The 19,503-nt window shown below is 46.7% G+C and overlaps 2 protein-coding genes across 4 annotated transcripts; both read left to right on the forward strand.

Moving 5' to 3' along the window:
• Positions 1-14,820, forward strand: LOC132339967 (uncharacterized). Of its 3 annotated transcripts, XM_059870615.1 has the most exons (26): positions 1-30; positions 480-533; positions 950-1,090; positions 1,310-1,420; positions 2,404-2,542; positions 3,353-3,462; positions 3,951-4,127; positions 4,344-4,454; positions 4,941-5,079; positions 5,502-5,590; positions 5,980-6,156; positions 6,377-6,487; positions 6,988-7,126; positions 7,540-7,628; positions 8,017-8,193; positions 8,394-8,504; positions 9,005-9,143; positions 9,567-9,655; positions 10,119-10,295; positions 10,514-10,624; positions 11,121-11,259; positions 11,809-11,912; positions 12,365-12,505; positions 12,724-12,834; positions 13,837-13,975; positions 14,561-14,820. In XM_059870615.1, exons 1-26 carry the CDS (start codon positions 19-21, stop codon positions 14,647-14,649), a joined length of 3,126 nt encoding a protein of 1,041 aa, XP_059726598.1. In that variant the 5' UTR covers positions 1-18; the 3' UTR covers positions 14,650-14,820. The 3 variants fall into 3 exon arrangements, with proteins under 3 accessions (XP_059726598.1, XP_059726599.1, XP_059726600.1); XM_059870616.1 differs by lacking the exons at positions 6,988-7,126; positions 7,540-7,628; positions 8,017-8,193; positions 8,394-8,504; XM_059870617.1 differs by lacking the exons at positions 1,310-1,420; positions 2,404-2,542; positions 3,353-3,462; positions 3,951-4,127.
• A 2,254-nt stretch (positions 14,821-17,074) lies between these two features.
• LOC132339969 (gastrokine-1-like) lies at positions 17,075-19,156 on the forward strand. The gene is made up of 6 exons (XM_059870618.1): positions 17,075-17,086; positions 17,536-17,589; positions 17,727-17,867; positions 17,998-18,108; positions 18,434-18,569; positions 18,974-19,156. Exons 1-6 carry the CDS (start codon positions 17,075-17,077, stop codon positions 19,060-19,062), a joined length of 543 nt encoding a protein of 180 aa, XP_059726601.1. The 3' UTR covers positions 19,063-19,156.
• The last annotated feature ends 347 nt before the right edge of the window (positions 19,157-19,503 follow it).

The raw sequence follows: 19,503 nt of genomic DNA on the forward strand, positions 1-19,503 counted from the left end.
ATTAGCTGTGCAGTCAGGATGGACCTCCCTGTAAGTATGCATGCTTTTCTTCCTTATGAACTGAAACTTTGATTCAAACCCAGGCCTTCAGCTCTCAGAAGGGCTTCTTGTCAATCCTTTGCACAACTTTGGCACTCTGCACTAGTGCATCAAGCCCTTCCCTGGAATGCCAGAGCAGAAGAAGTGGAAGAGCTTTCTCCTCGCTCTTGTGAAATAGCTGTGTGTGCCTGCACAGCTCTGAGAAACAACTTGAGGTTCGGCTCTTGAAAGGGCAGGTGTGAAATGTGTCTACTTTGAGCACCCTGGGGTAAAGCAAGGTGCCTCCCTTTGGGGGCACTGATGCAATCCCAGGCTGAAAGCAAAAAAAGGATCCAAGGAGGACCCTTCACCATCAGATTAGGAAAAGGGAAGGAGGACTCTCAGGACCAGATTTGTCAGCCAGAGTTGCAGTTACATTTTGTATTTGATTTTCATTTCAGATTTTGACTACAGTCCTTCTAGGACTTGTCCTGACTCCAGCCCTTGCTGATTACGTGAGTACAAATGAACAATTCCACAGTGCTGCTCTGTGTTCCCTGCTTCATGAGATCTCCTTTTTCTTTCACCTTCCCTTTGGTGGAAACAAATCAAATCTTTTTAAACAGATGAAACTCTGGCACTCTCTATGTGGTAGAACTTACTCTAGTCTAGCAAAGATTTTTGTAAAAATTTTGGGAGATCACTGTCTGGCTTGAAAATCTAAAAATGTCTCATTTTTAATTGAGTCTCAGCAAAAAAGTAAAAACCAGTAAGTCATTCTTGTGGTCCCCATCACTGGTGGCCAATCACAGATTGTAATGGCACTTAGCCGGGAGCAGCACTTCCAACGTAGCAGGGATTTTTCTAAAACTGTGGGGACATCACAGCCTCCCTTCAAACACTAAATATCTTCTTTCCCTTGGCTTTTCAGTCTCAGAAGTCGGGTAACAACTGCCAGGTCTCTGTTGGTGGTGTTTTCCAAAATCTGACTCTCAGTAGTCTGACACGTGTGGTGGTTATTGAACAAAGGAGCAACCAGTTCTCATGGAAAACTGTCTGGAACTACAACACGGTGAGTGGCAGGGAGGAGGCTTGTTCACAAAGAGTATGAGGAGACTGGCTCCTGGTAGAGCTGGCCCAGGGATGGGGATTGTTTCCTTATTCTGAATGTCTGGAGCCCATGATTTGGGGCAGCAACTCTTGGCATTCGTTCCTGTTTTAACAAAGGGTTTTCTCTAGTCCCAAGGCTCAAAAAACTGAATTACAAGTGGTTAATAACTTTTTCTTACAGGGTATCATTGCAACCAAATTGGTGCAACAGAACACCTGCTACATTTCTGTCATGAACAGAAATGAGATGCCCAGCTTTGAGAATCTAGCCTACCTGGCTTCACAGAATGGGGTAAGATTCAAAATATCTTACTGTACTTGATAATCATTCTTTTGTCTGAGACACTGCTATTTTCCAAACATTCTTAACCAATGGGTAAATAATGAGACGTTTTATTGCTGATACTTCTGGTAATATTTTTTAGTTACATTATTTGTAAGCATTCAAAAACTACAATATCCTCATTCAAAAGCCTTTAGTGCAGGTTGGACTTATTGAGCCAAAGTCCCTGATTGGTTACATTATTTTTACAATTACTTACATTATTATACAATTGAATTTTTTTTACTGTCATAGTATCTACAACTTAGATTTTTCATAATGTTTCTTAATTTCACATTCTCAAAGTATAAAAAATAACTTTTCTTCAGGTGTTCTAATTGATGAAGGACAAATATTGCAGTATTACAGAGAAAATCTTTAAGTATACTTTCAAACATTTTGAAGAAAATTATGCACAATGTTTCTTTAGTTCAGCCACCCACATTGCCACAGACATTATACAAATTATCTCAGCATTCAGCATATTCACCTTTGCTAAACACTGGCTTCCCTTGAAATCTGAGAACGGAGTCTGTAAAAAAGCACACCTCAAATAGCAGGAAGGCCTGTAGGGCAGAAGGGAATCAGGAGGAGACTTCTCCTGCCAGCTGGCAGCCCGGGTGCCCCTGAGGGGCGAGGGCAGGGACTGAGCAAATGCCTTGGAAGGAGCTCTGGCTCCACAGAGCGGCCGCACTTCTCCTCTTCAGCGCTTTCCTTGTGCTGCCACTGCCCTCAGGCTCCCTGCACCTTGGCTCCCTTGGAACCATCCGCCTTTGGAGCTGCCTTCAAGGCTTGCCAGTGGTGCCACAGTCTCCCAGGGATTGAAAGGTGTCCCTAAAGGCAGCTGGGACTCCAACACCCAGCCCCGAGTCATCCTTCCAGAGCTGGGAACAGCCCTAGCAGGAACCAGCTCCTGCCACTGATCCTGCTGAATGTTAGTATTTGTTGTTTAGAACCAGGCTGGCCTTGGAAGACCTACCAAGAAGATTGCCTTTGTCACCAATGGACTGGTCAACAACCTCTACTCCTATGGAGCAGAGATCATGGCTATGTGCAGTGGACTCCCCACCTACATGGCTACCGAAGTTAACAGTGAGTGCAAGCATGGCCATTCTGAGGGTTCCTGACCTGGCCTTTTTCTCTCCTGGGGCATGACTAAGCCACAGTTGCTCCTCTTCCGCTTTGGGCCAGACAGAAACCAGGGGCTTCAGCAGTTGCACAAAGGGTTCGGCACCTCGACAGATCGAGACTGGAGCAGGGTGGCCTCAGAGCCCCCAGAAATGACCCAAACCAGACCCTTACAGCTTCTCTCCAGGAAGCTTAATGGCGCATAAATTTGGGCCCAGAGTGTTTTGGCTCACCCTGCACTGCTCTGAAATACCCAGTCAAGAAGAAGGGTTGTCCTAAGAACTGCTGTTCTTCAGGTCAGACTTTGCTGAGTTGACTCAGGCAGCCACCAAAACCTTGTGTTTAACAACACTAAACCAAGTGGCTTCCTCCCCTGTAACTTTTCCCCTGGGGCAATGACTCCATTCTCCAGTAATTAATTAGACATGGTAGATTCTTCCAGAATGTCACAGCCCATGTGACGGGGCCCATGGACTGGCAGCAGCCTCCCCATGTAATGCCCAGCCCTTGGGACCCTCAGGAGAAAGTGTAGCAGAGCCCCGATTTCTGCACAGGAAATCCCAAGGGTGTTCAAGAGCAGATCTTTGTGAGCATTGCTGAGCCACAGAGGTGGTGCTCCTTGGGACTCCAAGAGAATCTGTCTCTTGTAAAGCTCAAACATTCCCAGAGCAGCAATTCTTCAGAACCTGGCTGGCTCTGAGCAACACCACCACCCTCCTGCAGAAGGGCAGCCAATGTCTTAGGCATCAGCTCAAGGGGTTTTGTCTTTTCCAGCTTTGCAAGGACTCCAGGTGAATCTGGGATCATGCATAACCCTTGAAGTCCTGAGAATTGTGGAGCTGAATTACTGCAATGGCAATGGCAATTGGAATGGCAATTTCCCGGTGAGAAAACATTAGCCATAAGCTTTTCATGTATCAAATTCTGGGGGCTCAAGAGCACCTGCCCTAAGCCAGTGCTAATGTCCTCCTTAAAAGGACAAGATGCCCAAGATGCCTTCTTGTGCATCTCCTCTTTTGAGAGGTTCCTGCTTGAGGGTGCAGATGGTGAAAGAGAGTAATGGGCCAGCAGAGATTTCCATCCAAGCCCTTTGAGAAGGGATTTACTCTGGCCAGTGCTCTAGGACGCATCAACATTTAAAGCCACTAGATGACAGCTGTGATGTCAGTTGCAGCAATCATTCACTGAAACCATAAAAAGAATTCTTATGGCCTCTGCCCACTGCCACAGCCTTGATTCTGGGTCCTATGGAAAAGACTGAGGCTTCCTGGGGACAGCATTTGTTCTGTTGTAGCAGGAATTTTTCAGAAGCTTTGGAAACATCACTGTCTGTGTTCAAAAATCAAATGTTCTCTTTCCCTTGGCTTTTTAGTCTCAGCAGATTCCAGGTGGCATCTTCAACAACACACAGGGCAGCATCTTCAACAACACTCAAGTCATCATTGGTGGCCAATCCCAAATTGTGTCCATCAACAGGCAATGGCGTGTGGCTGTCATTGAGCAAAGGAACTTCAGCAGGTCCTGGAAAACCATCTGGAACTACAACAGGGTGAGTGGCACGGTGTGCTTGTTCACAAAATGTATGAGGAGACGGGTAGCAGGTAGAGCTGTCCCAGAGATGGTGCTTGTTTCCTTATTCGGACCGTGTTGAGTGCAAAGTTTGGGTAGGAAATCCTAGCATTCATTCCTCTTTTAACAGAGGGTATTATCAAATCTAAAGACATGAAAGAATGAAGTACAAGTGCTGAATAATTTCATTTCACAGGGCATCATTGCAACCAAAGTCCCACAACAGAACGCCTGCTACATTTCCATCATGAACAGAAATCAGATGCCCAGCTTCAATAATCTGGCTCACCTGGCAGAAGAGAGCAGGGTAAGGTTCCAAAGGAGTAGCAGAGTCTTGCCCCTGGAGTTCATTGATCCATTTCTTTATGTGCTTTTCCTTCTGGACGGGACTAGGTTGCCACAAATGGCAGGAATTTCTTTCTCCGAACTGTACTTGGGTTGGGAATTTTCCATAGGAATGCTTTGCTGAAAGAGGAAAAGGGTTGCACATTCCCTTTCTGAGTTATGATTTCCCTGAGAACATTGAGCTCTGCAGCTTGCTGAAAACACTTGTTCTGAGCAGCTCTTTGGGGGCCTTAATTCTTTTAGCATGCCAGGGCCTTAAAGTCCTCTGCAGGCCTTTCAATACCAAACTGCATTGGTCAGCTCAGAACTTTGCATGGCTGCTGCTTGTGGCCAGACTCCCTTTCCTTTGAGGTGCAGGAGAGCACCTCCCTACTCCTGCTAGGGAAAATGCCTAGCAGTAACAAGATCCCAGCACTGATCCTGCTGAATGCTGTAATTTGTTCTTTAGAACCAGTTTGGTCTTGGAAGACCTACCAAGAAGATCACCTTTGTCACCAATGGATTGGTCAGCAACCTCAGGTCTTATGGATCAGATGTCTTCTCTATGTGCAGTGGACTCGCCACCTACATGACTTATGAAGTTCATGGTGAGTGCAAGCAAAGGAATTTTGTCTCTAACTGACCTGACATTTATTTGCCCTAAGGAATGACCAATGCACAATTGCTGCTCTTCCTTCTTGAGTCAGGCAGAAAGCAGGTGCCTCAGCAGTTGTACAAAGGGTTCAACATCTTTGCAGATCAGGACTGGAACAGGGTGGGGTCACAGCCCCCATAAACGACCCAAAGGAAACCCTTACAGCTCCTTTTCACAAACCTTAAGGAGCCTTAATTTGGGCCCAGAGTGTTTCAGCTGACACTGAGCTCCCCTGTAATGCCCAGCCAATAAAAAGTGTCACCCTAAGTGTCACCAGCTGTCCTTCAGATCAGAGCTGACTGACGATTTTAATGGCAGCCAAGGTCTCAGGCATTAGCTCATGGGGTTTGGTTTCTTCCTTTCTTGCTTTCCAAGGAGTCCAAGTCAATCTGGGATCATGCATTGCCCTGGATGTCCTGAGAGTTGTGGATCTGAAGTACTGCTCTGGCAATGGCAATGGACAAGTGAGGAAACCTGACCCTTACCTTTCTTGAAGCAAATGGTGGGGGGAACTGAGCTGCTGCCCAAAGCCAACCCTGATGCCCTTCTAGCCTGGCATCTCTTCTCTTGTGGGAGGTTCCAGCTAAAGGGTGCAGCTGCTGAAAGAGAGCAATGGGTCACGACTGAATCCTGTCTGGGACTTTGAGCATGGATTAACTGTGGCCAATCCTCCTTACAGCCTTTGCCCACTGCCACAGCCTTGATTCTGGGTCCTTTGGAAAAGACTCAGGGCAGTGCTGGGCACTTCCCTCCTGCAGCACTTCTTCCATTGTAGCAGGGATTTTTCAGATGCTTTGGGGACACCACTGATTCTGTTCAAAGGTGAAATGTCTTCTTTCCCTTGGCTTTTTAGTCTCAGCAGATTCCAGGTGGCATCTTCAACAACACACAGGGCAGCATCTTCAACAACACTCAAGTCATCATTGGTGGCCAGTCCCAAGTTGTGACCATCAACAGGCAATGGCGTGTGGCTGTCATTGAGAAAAGGGCTGGCATTGGGTCCTGGAAAACCATCTGGAACTACAACAGGGTGAGTGGCACAGAGGGGGATTCTTCACAAAGCATATGAGGTGACTGGTTCCTTGAACAGCTGGCCTAGGGATGGGGCTTCTTTCCTTAATCTGACCATGTAGAGTGCACAGTTTGGGGTTAGAACTCTCAGAATTTGTTTATGTTTTAATGTAGGGTTTTCTCCAAATCTAAGGCTTGAAATACTTAAAGTACGAGTTCTCAATACCTTTATTTCACAGGGCATCATTGCAACCAAAGTCACACAACAGAACACCTGCTACATTTCTATCATGAAGAGAAGTGAGATGCCCAGCTTCAATAACCTGGCTCGCCTGGCAGAAGAGAGCAGGGTATGATTCCAGATGAGTAGCATTTTTGGGACCCTGGAGTTCATTGATCTGTTTCTTCATGTGCTTTTTCCTTCTGGACAGGATGATGCTGTTACAAGTGGCACGATTTTCTTTCTCTCAACATTAGAGGGGTTTGAGACTTTCATGGGCAAGCTTTGCTGAAAGGAGATAGGAGGCTGCACCATTTCTTTCCTCTTCTTCTCTTTCTCATAGAATGTTGAGCTCTGCAGCTTGCTGGGCAAAGCCTTTCTCTGAGAAGCCTTTCAAGGGCCTTAATGCTCTTGACATGCAAGGTCTCAAAGTCCTTCAAAGACTATTCAGTACCAAACTGCATTGGTCAGCTCTGACCTTGGTGTTGCAGCTGCTCTTGGCCAGACTCACTTTTCCTTTGGGGTGCAAGAGAGCACCTCCCTATTCCACAGCCTTTTCCCTAGGGAATATATCTAGCAGGAACCAGATCCCAGCACTGATCCTGCTGAATGCTGTAATTTGTTCTTTAGAACCAGTTTGGTCTTGGAAGACCAACCAAGAAGATCACCTATGTCACCAATGGATTGGTCAGCAACCTGAGGTCTTATGGATCAGATGTCTTCTCTATGTGCAGTGGACTCACCACCTACATGACTTATGAAGTTCAGGGTGAGTGCAAAAAAAAGGAATTTTGTCTCTAACTGACCTGACATTTGTTTGCCTTGGGGAATGACCAATGCACAATTGCTGCTCTTCCTTCTTGAGTCAGGCAGAAAGCAGGCGCCTCAGCAGTTGTACAAAGGGTTCAACATCTTTGCAGATCAGGACTGGAACAGGGTGGGGTCACAGCCCCCATAAATGACCCAAAGGAAACCCTTACAACTCCTTTTCACAAACCTTAATTTGGGCCCAGAGTGTTTCAGCTGACACTGAGCTCCCCTGTAATGCCCAGCCAATAAAAAGTGTCACCCTAAGTGTCACCAGCTGTCCTTCAGATCAGAGCTGACTGACGATTTTAATGGCAGCCAAGGTCTCAGGCATTAACTCATGGGGTTTGGTTTCTTCCTTTCTTGCTTTCCAAGGAGTCCAAGTCAATCTGGGATCATGCATTGCCCTGGATGTCCTGAGAGTTGTGGATCTGAAGTACTGCACTGGCAATGGCAATGGACAAGTGAGGAAACCTGACCCTTACCTTTCTTGAACCAAATGGGGGGGGGGGACTGAGCTGCTGCCCAAAGCCAACCCTGATGCCCTTCTAGCCTGGCATCTCTTCTCTTGAAAGGTTCCTTCTTGAGGGTGCAGCTGCTGAAACAGAAAAATGGGTCAGGACAGGATTCCATCCTAGATTTTGAGCATGGATTAACTGTGACCAGTCCTCATCAGACACTCTGCCCACTGCCACAGCCTTGATTCTGGGTCCTTTGGAAAAGACTCAGGGCAGTGCTGGGCACTTCCCTCCTGCAGCATTTCTTCCATTGTAGCAGGGATTTTTCAGATGCTTTGGGGACACCACTGATTCTGTTCAAAGGTGAAATGTCTTCTTTCCCTTGGCTTTTTAGTCTCAGCAGATTCCAGGTGGCATCTTCAACAACACACAGGGCAACATCTTCAACCACACTCAAGTCATCATTGGTGGCCAGTCCCAAGTTGTGACCATCAACAGGCAATGGCGTGTGGCTGTCATTGAGAAAAGGGCTGGCATTGGGTCCTGGAAAACCATCTGGAACTACAACAGGGTGAGTGGCACAGAGGGGGCTTGTAGACAGCTGCAGGTACAGCTGTCCCAGAGATGGTGCTTGTTTCCTTATTCTGGCCGAGTTGAGTGCACAGTTTGGGATAGGAACGCATGAATTTGTTTCTATTTTAACAAAGGGTTTACTCCAATTCCAATGTGTGAAAGGCTGACGTGTGATTTCTTAATATTTTCATTTCACAGGGCATCATTGTAACCAAAGTCACTCAGCAGAACACCTGCTACATTTCCATCCTGAACAGAAATCAGATGCCCCGCTTTGATAACCTGGCTCACCTGGCACAAGAGAGCAGGGTAAGGTTCCCAAGGTGCAGCAGATTCATGAGCCTGGAGTTCATTGGCCTGATTCGTCATGTGCTTTCTCCTTCTGGACAGGTGACTGTTGTCACAAGTGGCTGGAAATTTCTTTCTCTCAACACTAGTGGGGCTTTGGAATTTTTAAGAGGAATGCTTTGCTGAAACTTGAAAGGATCTGCACCATTCCTTCCTCATCTCCACTTTCTCTGAGGATGTTGAGCTGTGCTGTTTCTTGCCACAGCCTTTCTCTGAGAAGCCTTTCAAGGGCCTTAATGCTCTTGACATGCAAGGTCTCAAAGTCCTTCAAAGACTATTCAGTACCAAACTGCATTGGTCAGCTCTGACCTTGATGTTGCAGCTGCTCTTGGCCAGACTCTGATTTCCTTTGTTGCACAAGAGAACATCTCCCTATTTCACAGCCTTTCCCCTAGGGAATATGTCTAGCAGTAACAAGATCCCAGCACTGATCCTGCTGAATGCTGTAATTTCATGTTTAGAACCAGTTTGGTCTTGGAAGACCTACCAAGAAGATCACCTTTGTCACCAATGGATTGGTCAGCAACCTGAGGTCTTATGGATCAGATGTCTTCTCTATGTGCAGTGGACTCACCACCTACATGACTTACGAAGTTCATGGTGAGTACAAAAAAAAGGAATTTTGTCTCTAACTGACCTGACATTTATTTGCCCTAAGGAATGACCAATGCACAATTGCTGCTCTTCCACCTTGAGTCAGGCAGAAAGCAGGCGCCTCAGCAGTTGTACAAAGGGTTCAACATCTTTGCAGATCAGAACTGGAACAGGGTGGGGTCACAGCCCCCATAAATGAACCAAAGGAAACCCTTACAGCTCCTTTTCACAAACCTTAAGGAGCCTTAATTTGGGCCCAGAGTGTTTCAGCTGACACTGAGCTCCCCTGTAATGCCCAGCCAATAAAAAGTGTCACCCTAAGTGTCACCAGCTGTCCTTCAGATCAGAGCTGACTGACGATTTTAATGGCAGCCAAGGTCTCAGGCATTAGCTCATGGGGTTTGGTTTCTTCCTTTCTTGCTTTCCAAGGAGTCCAAGTCAATCTGGGATCATGCATTGCCCTGGATGTCCTGAGAGTTGTGGATCTGAAGTACTGCACTGGCAATGGCAATGGACAAGTGAGGAAACCTGACCCTTACCTTTCTTGAACCAAATGGGGGGGGGACTGAGCTGCTGCCCAAAGCCAACCCTGATGCCCTTCTAGCCTGGCATCTTCTCTTGTGGGAGGTTCCAGCTAAAGGGTGCAGCTGCTGAAAGAGAGCAATGGGTCAGGACAGGGTTCTGTCCAGGACTTTGAGCATGGATTAACTGTGGCCAGTCCTAATGCACACATCAACCTCTAAAGGCAGCAGATGGCAGCTGTCAGATGCAGCACTGATTCAGCGAATGCTGAAAAGAATTCTTATGGCCTCTGCCCACTGCCACAGCCTTGATTCTGGGTCCTTTGGAAAAATCTGAGTGCAGGGCTGGCACTTCCCGGGGACAACACTTCTTCCATTGAAGCAGGGATTTTTCAGATGCTTTGGGGACATCACTGATTCTGTTCAAAGGTGAAATGTCTTCTTTCCCTTGGCTTTTTAGTCTCAGCAGATTCCAGGTGGCATCTTCAACAACACACAGGGCAACATCTTCAACCACACTCAAGTCATCATTGGTGGCCAATCCCAAATTGTGTCCATCAACAGGCAATGGCGTGTGGCTGTCATTGAGCAAAGGAGCTTCAGCAGGTCCTGGAAAACCATCTGGAACTACAACACGGTGAGTGGCTGGGACGGGGCTCCTTCCAAAAGCATCCAAGGAGTCTGGCTGCTTGCATAGCTGCCCCAGGCATGGCAATTGTTTCCTTATTCTGACCATTTTGAGTGCAAAATTTCAAGTAGAAACTTTCTGCAGTCGTTCCAGTTTTAACAAAGGGTTTTTACAATCCCAAGGCTTGGAAGACTGAATTGTGAGTGCTGAATAATTTCATTTCACAGGGCATCATTGCAACCAAAGTCACGCAACAGAACGCCTGCTACATTTCCATCATGAACAGAAATGAGGTGCCCCTTTTTGATAACCTGGCCCGCCTGGCAGAAGAGAGCAGGGTAAGGTTCCAAAGGAGTAGCAGATTCAGGAGCCTGGAGTTCATTGGCCCATTTTTCCATGTGCTTTTCCTTCTTGGCAGGATGGTGTTGTCACTAGTGGCAGGATTTTCTTTCTCTCAACACTAGTGGGATTTTTTCAAAGGAATGGTTTGCTGAAAGAAGAAAGGGGGCTGTACTATTTCTTTCCTCCTTTTCTTTCTCTGAGGATGAGGTTGAGCTCTGCAGCTTGCTGGGCAAAGGCTTTATCTGAGGAGCCCTTCAAGGGCCTAAATTCTCTTAGCATGCCAAGATCTCGAAGTCCTTCAAGGACTATTCAGTACCAACCTGCATTGACTAGCTCAGAGCTTGGTGTTGCAGCTGCTCTTGGCCAGACTCCCTTTTCCTTTGGGGTGTGAGAGAGCATCTCCCTATTCCACAGCCTTTCCCCTAGGGAATGTGCCTTGCAGGAAACAGCTCCTGACACTTATCTTACTGATTGCTGTAATTTCTTTTTTAGAATCAGATTGGTTTTGGAGGAACTTTCAAAAAGATCACCTTTGTTGCCAGTGCATTGGTGAACAACCTGAGGTCTTATGGATCAGATGTCTTCTCTATGTGCAGTGGACTCACCACCTACATGGCTTATGAAGTTCATGGTGAGTGCAAGCAGAGGAATTCTGTCTCTGAGTGACCTGGCATTTGTTTCCCTTGGGGAATGACCAATGCACAATTGCTGCTCTTCCACCTTGAGTCAGGCAGAAAGCAGGGGCTTCAGCAGTTGTGCAAAGGGTTCAACATCTTTGCACATCAGGATTGGAACAGGGTGGTGTCACAGCCCCCATAATGGACCCAAACCCAACCTTACAGCTCCTTTCCACTAATCTTAATGAGTCTGGGCCCATGGACTGGCAGCAGCCTCCCCATGCAATGCCCAGCCCTTGGGACCCTCAGGAGAAAGTGTAGCAGAGCCCCGATTTCTGCACAGGAAATCCCAAGGGTGCTCAAGAGCAGATCTTTGTGAGCATTGCTGAGCCACAGAGGTGGTGCTCTTTGGGACTCCAAGAGAATCTGTCTCTTGTAAAGCTCAAACATTCCCAGAGCAGCAATTCTTCAGAACCTGGCTGGCTCTGAGCAACACCACCACCCTCCTGCAGAAGGGCAGCCAATGTCTTAGGCATCAGCTCAAGGGGTTTTGTCTTTTCCAGGTTTCCAAGTACCCCAGGTGAATCTGGGATCATGCATTACCCTCGATGTCCTGAGAGCTGTGGATCTGAAGTACTGCACTGGTAATTTCCATGGCAATGGACAGGTGAGAAAACGTTAGCCCTTACTTTTCTTGAACCAGTTTGGGGGGCTCAAAGCCAACCCTGATGTCCTTCTTGCCTGACATCTCCTCTTTTGAGTGTTTCCTGCTTGAGGGTGCAGATGCTGAAAGAGAGCAATGGGTCAGCAGAGATTTCTGTTCAGGACCTTAAGTGTGGATTTCCTCTGGCCTGTGCTCTAGCATGCATCAACCTCTAAAGGCAGCAGATGGCAGCTGTCAGATGCAGCACTGATTCACTGAATTAATAGAAAGAGTTATTATGGCCTCTGCCCACTGCCACAGCCTTGGTTCTGTGTCCTTTGGAAAGGACTGAGGGCAGTGCCAGCACTTCCCAGGGGGCAGCACTTCTTCTATTGTAGCAGGGATTTTTCAGAAGCTTTGGGGACATCACTGTCTCCCTTCAAAGGCTAAACATCTGCTTTCTCTTGGCTTCTCAGTCTCAGCAGACAGGGAACAACTGCCATTTCTCTGGTGCCTGTGTTTTCCAAAACATGACCCTCAGCAGTCAAACGCGTGAGGTGATAATCGAGCAAAGGAGCCAGCAGTTCTCCTGGAGAACCATCTGGAACTACAACACGGTGAGTGGCACGGACAGGGCTCCTTCAAAAGCTTTTCTGGGAGCCTGGCTCTTGGTACAGCTGGCCCAGGGACAGGACATGTGTCTATACTCTCCCCATCCTGAGTCCAAGATTAGGGGTAGATCCTCTCAGCATTTGTTACTCTTGTTAGTCAGAGTCTATCCTGACTTTTTGGGTGGAAAACCAGACTGCAAGTGCTCAATAAGTTTTTTTTACAGGGCGTCATTGCAACCAAACTGGTGCAAGAGAGAACGTGCTACATTTCCACCATGAACAGGAGTGAGATGCCCACCTTTGATGCTCTCATCAGATATGCTTCAGAGAACAGGGTAAGAGTCACATTCAGCAGTTGCTTGGATTACTGTGCTGTATTTGAAATTGCTTTTTATGCCTGAAGCACTGCTGTTTTCAAAACCCTCTTAACAACTGGCAAATTAAAAGCCTTTTTACTGGTTGTTTTCATAGATATTTTCAGTGATATTTTTCAGGTACATCATTTGAAGGCTTTCAAAAATTGCAATATCCTCATTTGGATGCCTTTAGTGCAGCTTAATTTGGAGTCCAAGTCCCAGATTAGTTAGGTTATTTTTACAATTATTTAAATAATTTTTTCTAATGACATTTTATACTACCTTAGTAACCCAGCCTTTAGATTCTTTGCTAAGTATGTTTGATAAAGTTTCATTCTCAAAGTCTAGAAGATAATTTTTCTTCAGAATATCTAATTGAGAAAGAAAAAATATTTCAATTTTATAGAAAAACTATTTTGGTAAGCTTTCAAACTTGTGGAAGAGGACTATATGCCATGTTTTAGTTCAGCCACCCACATTGCCACAGACATTATACAAATTATCTCAGCATTCAGCATATTCACCTTTGCTAAACACTGGCTTCCCTTGAAATCTGAGAACGGAGTCTGTAAAAAAGCACACCTCAAATAGCAGGAAGGCCTGTGGGGCAGAAGGGAATCAGGAGGAGACTTCTCCTGCCAGCCGGCAGCCCGGGTGCCCCTGAGGGGCGAGGGCAGGGACTGAGCAAATGCCTTGGAAGGAGCTCTGGCTCCACAGAGCGGCCGCACTTCTCTTCAGCGCTTTCCTTGTGCTGCCACTGCCCTCAGGCTCCCTGCACCTTGGCTCCCTTGGAACCATCTGCCTTTGGAGCTGCCTTCAAGGCTTGCCAGTGGTGCCACAGTCTCCCAGGGATTGAAAGGTGTCCCTAAAGGCAGTTGGGACTCCAACACCCAGCCCCGAGTCATCCTTCCAGAGCTGGGAACAGCCCTAGCAGGAACCAGCTCCTGCCACTGATCCTGCTGAATGTTGGTATTTGTTTAGAACCAGGTTGGCCTTGGAAGACCTACCAAGAAGATTGCCTTTGTCACCAATGGACTGGTCAACAACCTCTACTCCTATGGAGCAGACATCATGGCTATGTGCAGTGGACTCCCCACCTACATGGCTTATGAAGTTCAGGGTGAGTGCAAGCAAAGGAATTCTGTCTCTGAGTGACCTGGCCTTTGTTTCCCTTGGGGAATGACCAATGCACAATTGCTGCCCTTCCACCTTGAGACTGACACAAAGTAAGCAGCAAACATGCATCCTTGTAGAAGAGCAGCTGTTGTTATGGAGATGTGTATAAATCTAGCAAGTCATTGTCAGTTTCTTAATCACAGAGATTCTTGTGGTGAGGTCAGAACCAATATTCTTTTGAAATATAGTCAAGTAGTGCTTTTACTCAGAGGAGTTAAAATTGAGGCCCCATCCAAGTATTCTGAGGCCCTCTCCTAGCTGATGGGCTCCAGCCCTCTTTTGGGAAGCACTCTGCAGCTCAGGCTCCAGCTGCTGCATTCTGGCTCAGCACTAGTTCCACGTACTCACTGCTTGCTTTGCTTTAAGCTTGCTTTGGCAGCTGAAAGGGCTCCAGGGGATTGAAAAGGCAAGTGCAAGGTGCCAGGTTTAAGGGCTGTCAGTGAATGCACAGAGCACTTAAAATCATCTAAGCCAGTGTCTCTTTTTTTTTTTTTCCTTTTTTTTTCTTTTTCTGATGTTGTTTGTATAGGATCCCAGGTGAATCAGGGATCATGTATCTCTCTTGACGTCCTCAAACTTGTGGATCTGAGTTATTGTGGTGGCAATATCAATTCCTGAAAACCTGATCTTTCTTCAATCAAGAACAGAGGGTCTGAGCTGCTGCCCAAGGCAAACCCTGGTGCAATTCTTCCCTCACATCTCCTTTTAGAGATGGTCTTGGGGATTTGGATGCTGACACAGATCAACTGGTGACCACATTTTCAAATAAAGTCCTTTATTATGTTTTAACTCCAGCTTGTTACTCATTACTCTACCCTTTTTCATCCAAGAACCCCTCCATAAAAATATTTTTATTGTCTCCCTTCTGCCCCATTTGAGCCCTTCAAATGCTTTTTTGACTGCCAGCTCTCAACACAGGACACAGACAAGGAGCTGGACAAGCCCCAGGGTGTGGATAGTATACACAAGGCATTCACAGTTAGGACCTTCCTTCCCTGTTTGGGGAAAGATGCCTCACATCAGGAATCTTGATTCAGGTGGCACAAAAGGCAGAAAGAAAGAAGGGCAAAGCATTGAATTTGCCTTTTCTAGGGAAAGGGGAGTCTCCTTTGTGGGATTTACAGAGTTGTACTGCTCCTAAAATGAGGCAAGGTTGGGATTCCTGTTGCTCAAATCTTTGCAATCAAGATTATTTCCTTTTCTCTAACAAAAATGGCAGGATGCCCCAGGTTATCCAGGTGAATACAAATCTGCCTTTAGCACCAACACCAGCCATGCCACATCCCTGTTTCTGGCATACTCAAATCAGCCCTTAGTCCATGATATGGTGCACACTGGCACAAAGCACCACTGCACCTTTACTGGGAATCTCTGCTCTGCTTCTGATCATTGTTTTCCATTTAAAAGTTAAATACACTGAGCTTACCATGACCACTTTTGTCTCACCTCCCTGCATGCCATGAATTCAATCAGGCAGGTATCAAAGCCTCCTCTTATCAGAGCACTTCCCCAGGAATCTCGTCACACTTCTGTGAACACAGGGCACCTGCCAAAACCCATTTTCAGATTTAACTTTGGGATATTATGTACCAAAAGCAAGAGTACACATCAATTAGAGCAGGTTTCAACATCAGTTTGTGGAAGTTAACAGAATTCAATGGCAAGGGTTGGTCTGTTCCTTACTGCATAGATGAAACCTGCAAAGGAAAATGAAATTAAAATGGCTTCAGAATGGCATACACAGAGTCCAGGGGTGCAAAGGGTGAGGGTGCAAAGGGTTTAAGAGCATTTAAACACTGACTCATTTACAAGGTGATTCAGTAGGGTTTCCTACAGCTACAACAAAGACTGGAATACAGATTCTAGAGAGCAGCATTCATACCCTTGTCACTCCTCACGCACCCACACAGGCCCAGAGCTGTTTACATCTCTATCTGAGTGTGCAAAAGGGCCTGGTAAAAATTCCCCTCGAGTTCACTGAAAGGGGTCAGATGCCTTTGCCTTTCTCAGTGGGTGAGGGTTGAGTCTCCAGGAGTGGGGGATTCCAGCCCAGTCCTCAGGAAGGCAGCGTTTGAGCACTGCAGCCCTGAGGCTTTGCAGGCTGCAGGACACATCCCACTCCACAGGGGAAGCTCGAGGAGCCCACTGCAGTGCAGGGCAGCTCTAAGGCCCCCTGAGCACTGCTGTTCATGCAGCCAGGAGATGATTGTCCTTAACTCCCAGGAGATTTCCACCCTGGCCTGTCCCCGTTGGTAACAATGGTCCCGTCCCACTCAGGCTGTGATCCAGGTAGATCATGTTCCAAGGCTGTCAGGGCTGAGTGATTGTCCCTTGTTCCCTGCCTGGGTCAGGGAGCCAATATTCCTGATATAAGCAGTGTCACTCCCACTCTCAGAGCTCCCAGTACAGTCATGAAAACCAAGCTGGGGCAAAGCCTGAGTGTAAAGCCTGACACAAGAGCACTGATGGCTTTTGTGGGGTTCCCAGATGGGCTTCCCAGCCTCCCCTCTGAGGCCACAAACCATCTCCCCTTTAATCTGATCTCCAAGAGCAATAATCCCCCAAAACCTGGCTACTGCAGCCAATGCTTTACTGAGAGAAACACTGCTGGGAATCCACAAAGCTAAATCCTTTCCTCCTTTAATCTATCCCAAAAATTGGACCATCAGGAAAAGCTCCAAGGAGCACCACAAAAACAGTTCACACCACTCTGGCACTGGAGTTATGCCTGAGCAGGAGAAACATCATACACGTGGCACTGCTGGAAGAGACAAGGAAACCTATTTATTTTTTTTCCTACCAACAGATTCCTACCTCACGATCATCAGACTCCAGCAGATCAAAATTTCCAAAAGTACAATCCCCCTATTTATCAAGTACTTACACCAGGAAATAAATACCAGGGACATGCAGCAGGGAAACAAACGACAAAATAATTTTATTGCAGCATTCAGCCCTTCCACACCTAATTCTGAAAACAAATAAAAGGTGGGAGGCTCACATCACTTATTCTGCCTGCAGCAGCATCAGCTGTGCAGTCAGGATGGACCTCCCTGTAAGTATGCATGCTTTTCTTCCTTATGAACTGAAACTTTGATTCAAACCCAGGCCTTCAGCTCTCAGAAGGGCTTCTTGTCAATCCTTTGCACAACTTTGGCACTCTGCACTAGTGCATCAAGCCCTTCCCTGGAATGCCAGAGCAGAAGAAGTGGAAGAGCTTTCTCCTCACTCTTGTGAAATAGCTGTGTGTGCCTGCACAGCTCTGAGAAACAACTTGAGGTTCAGCTCTTGAAAGGGCAGGTGTGAAATGTGTCTACTTTGAGCACCCTGGGGTAAAGCAAGGTGCCTCCCTTTGGGGGCACTGATGCAATCCCAGGCTGAAAGTAAAAAAAGGATCCAAGGAGGACCCTTCACCATCAGATTAGGAAAAGGGAAGGAGGACTCTCAGGACCAGATTTGTCAGCCAGAGTTGCAGTTACATTTTGTATTTGATTTTCATTTCAGATTTTGACTACAGTCCTTCTAGGACTTGTCCTGACTCCAGCCCTTGCTGATCACGTGAGTACAAATGAACAATTCCACAGTGCTGCTCTGTGTTCCCTGCTTCATGAGATCTCCTTGAACCTTTCATTTTTCTAAAGCCTTGGGGAGATAATCCCTTGAAAGCCTAAGTGCTCTTTCATTTGTTTTTCTAGCATCAACAGACTGAAATAAGCAAGAAAATCTCCATTAGTGGAGGCTACCAAATTATGACCATCAATAGGAAATGGCTGGTGGCAAGTGTTGAGCAACAGACCAACCATGAGTACTGGAAAACCATCTGGAACTATGACACAGTGAGTGCAGTCTCTTGTTCAGAGACTGGCTCAAACATTCAGGAAAAACTGGGTTTTACCTTTTTTAATTGGTATGAAATTCCAGTATTAATGATGAAATTCCAAGTGGTCAATAACTTTTATTTTACAGGGTTTTATGGCAACCAAAGTGCTGCCAGAGAGAGCTTGCTACATTTCCCTGATGAACAGCACAGAGATGCCCAGCTTTGATGGACTTCCCCAGCTGGCTGCAGACATCAGGGTGAGATTGCAAAGGAACAGTTACTTGGAAAGTTAATGACAGTGAGACCTTGCTATTTCCAAAAGCAACAGGGACTTTAAAGACCAGGTTTGTCCCCACATTAATCAGATATTTGTATCAATTTCACTGACATTTTACAACAATGTAACTTTGAACTTTTGAAAACTGGAATGCCCTTGTTCAGGTGCTTCCAGGGGAGGGTTTGCATGTTTGGCCAATGTTGTAGCTCAGTTAAAATGTTTATAACAACTAAAACCAGGAGTACGCCCGGAGTGAAGCAGAGCACTGATCTTGCTGAATGCAGGTGTTTGATGTTTAGAACCAGGATCACCCCAGACCCCCTGCAAAGGAGATCTCCTTCACCCTGATCAGGAGAGCCATCCGTGACCTGGAATCATACGGGCCAGACATCTTCTCCATGTGCAGAGGGCTCTCAACTTTCGTGGCCTATGAAGTTGGGGGTGAGTGCAAGCAGAGGAATTCTGTCTCTCTGTGACCTGGCATTTGTTCCCTTGGGGAATGACCAATGCACAATTGCTGCTCTTCCACCTCAAACCCCACAGGAACCAGGGGCCTCAGCACTTGTACAAAGGGTCTGACATCTTTGCAGACCAGGACTGGAACAGGGTGGGGTCCCAGCCCCCATAAATCACCCAACCCGAACCCTTACAGCTGAATGGGGCTGAATTTTGGGCTCAGAGTGTTTTGGCCCACACTGAGCTCCCCTGAAGAGCCCAGGCAATAAAAAGGGTGTTTCTAAGCACCTCTGTCCTTCAGCTCAGAGCTGACTGATGACTCGACCCAGAGCACTTAACAGCACCTCAGTCTGTCTGGTGGTAATTGTTTTATTTCCTTGTTTTTGAAGGACCCCAATTCAATCTTGGATCGTGCCTCAAGCTCGATGTTCTTCAATATTTGGCCCTCACCTACTGCCACAACGATAACTTTGTGTAAACCAGGCCTTTCCTGGGCTGCTCCCTGGCATCTCTTCTTCCCAGAGGTTCCTTCCTGAGGTACAGATCTGTTGGTGAGCAGAGCTAGCAATTAAACTCCTTCACCATGGAAAAACTCCAGCCTGTTTGTCGTTACTTTACCCTTTTTCTTCCAAGAACACCTCCACGAAAATGTTTTGCCCTTTCACTGCTCTTTTCATCCCAGCACAGAGAGCTGGGCAGGCCCCAGGGTGTGTGTGGTACAAACAAGGCACTCACACTTTGGACCTTACATTAAAGATCTAGGGGGCACAAAAGGCAGAGAGAAAGAAGTGAAAAACAATGAATTTATCTTTTATTGGGGAAGGGGAATCTCCTTTGTGGGATTTACAGGGTTGTTCTGTCCCTAACATAAAGCAAGGCTGGGATTCTTGTTGCTCAAATCTTTGAAAAATTACAGCAG

Source organism: Haemorhous mexicanus, chromosome 30 (genome assembly GCF_027477595.1).
Source record: "Haemorhous mexicanus isolate bHaeMex1 chromosome 30, bHaeMex1.pri, whole genome shotgun sequence".
Classification (NCBI taxonomy): domain Eukaryota; kingdom Metazoa; phylum Chordata; class Aves; order Passeriformes; family Fringillidae; genus Haemorhous; species Haemorhous mexicanus.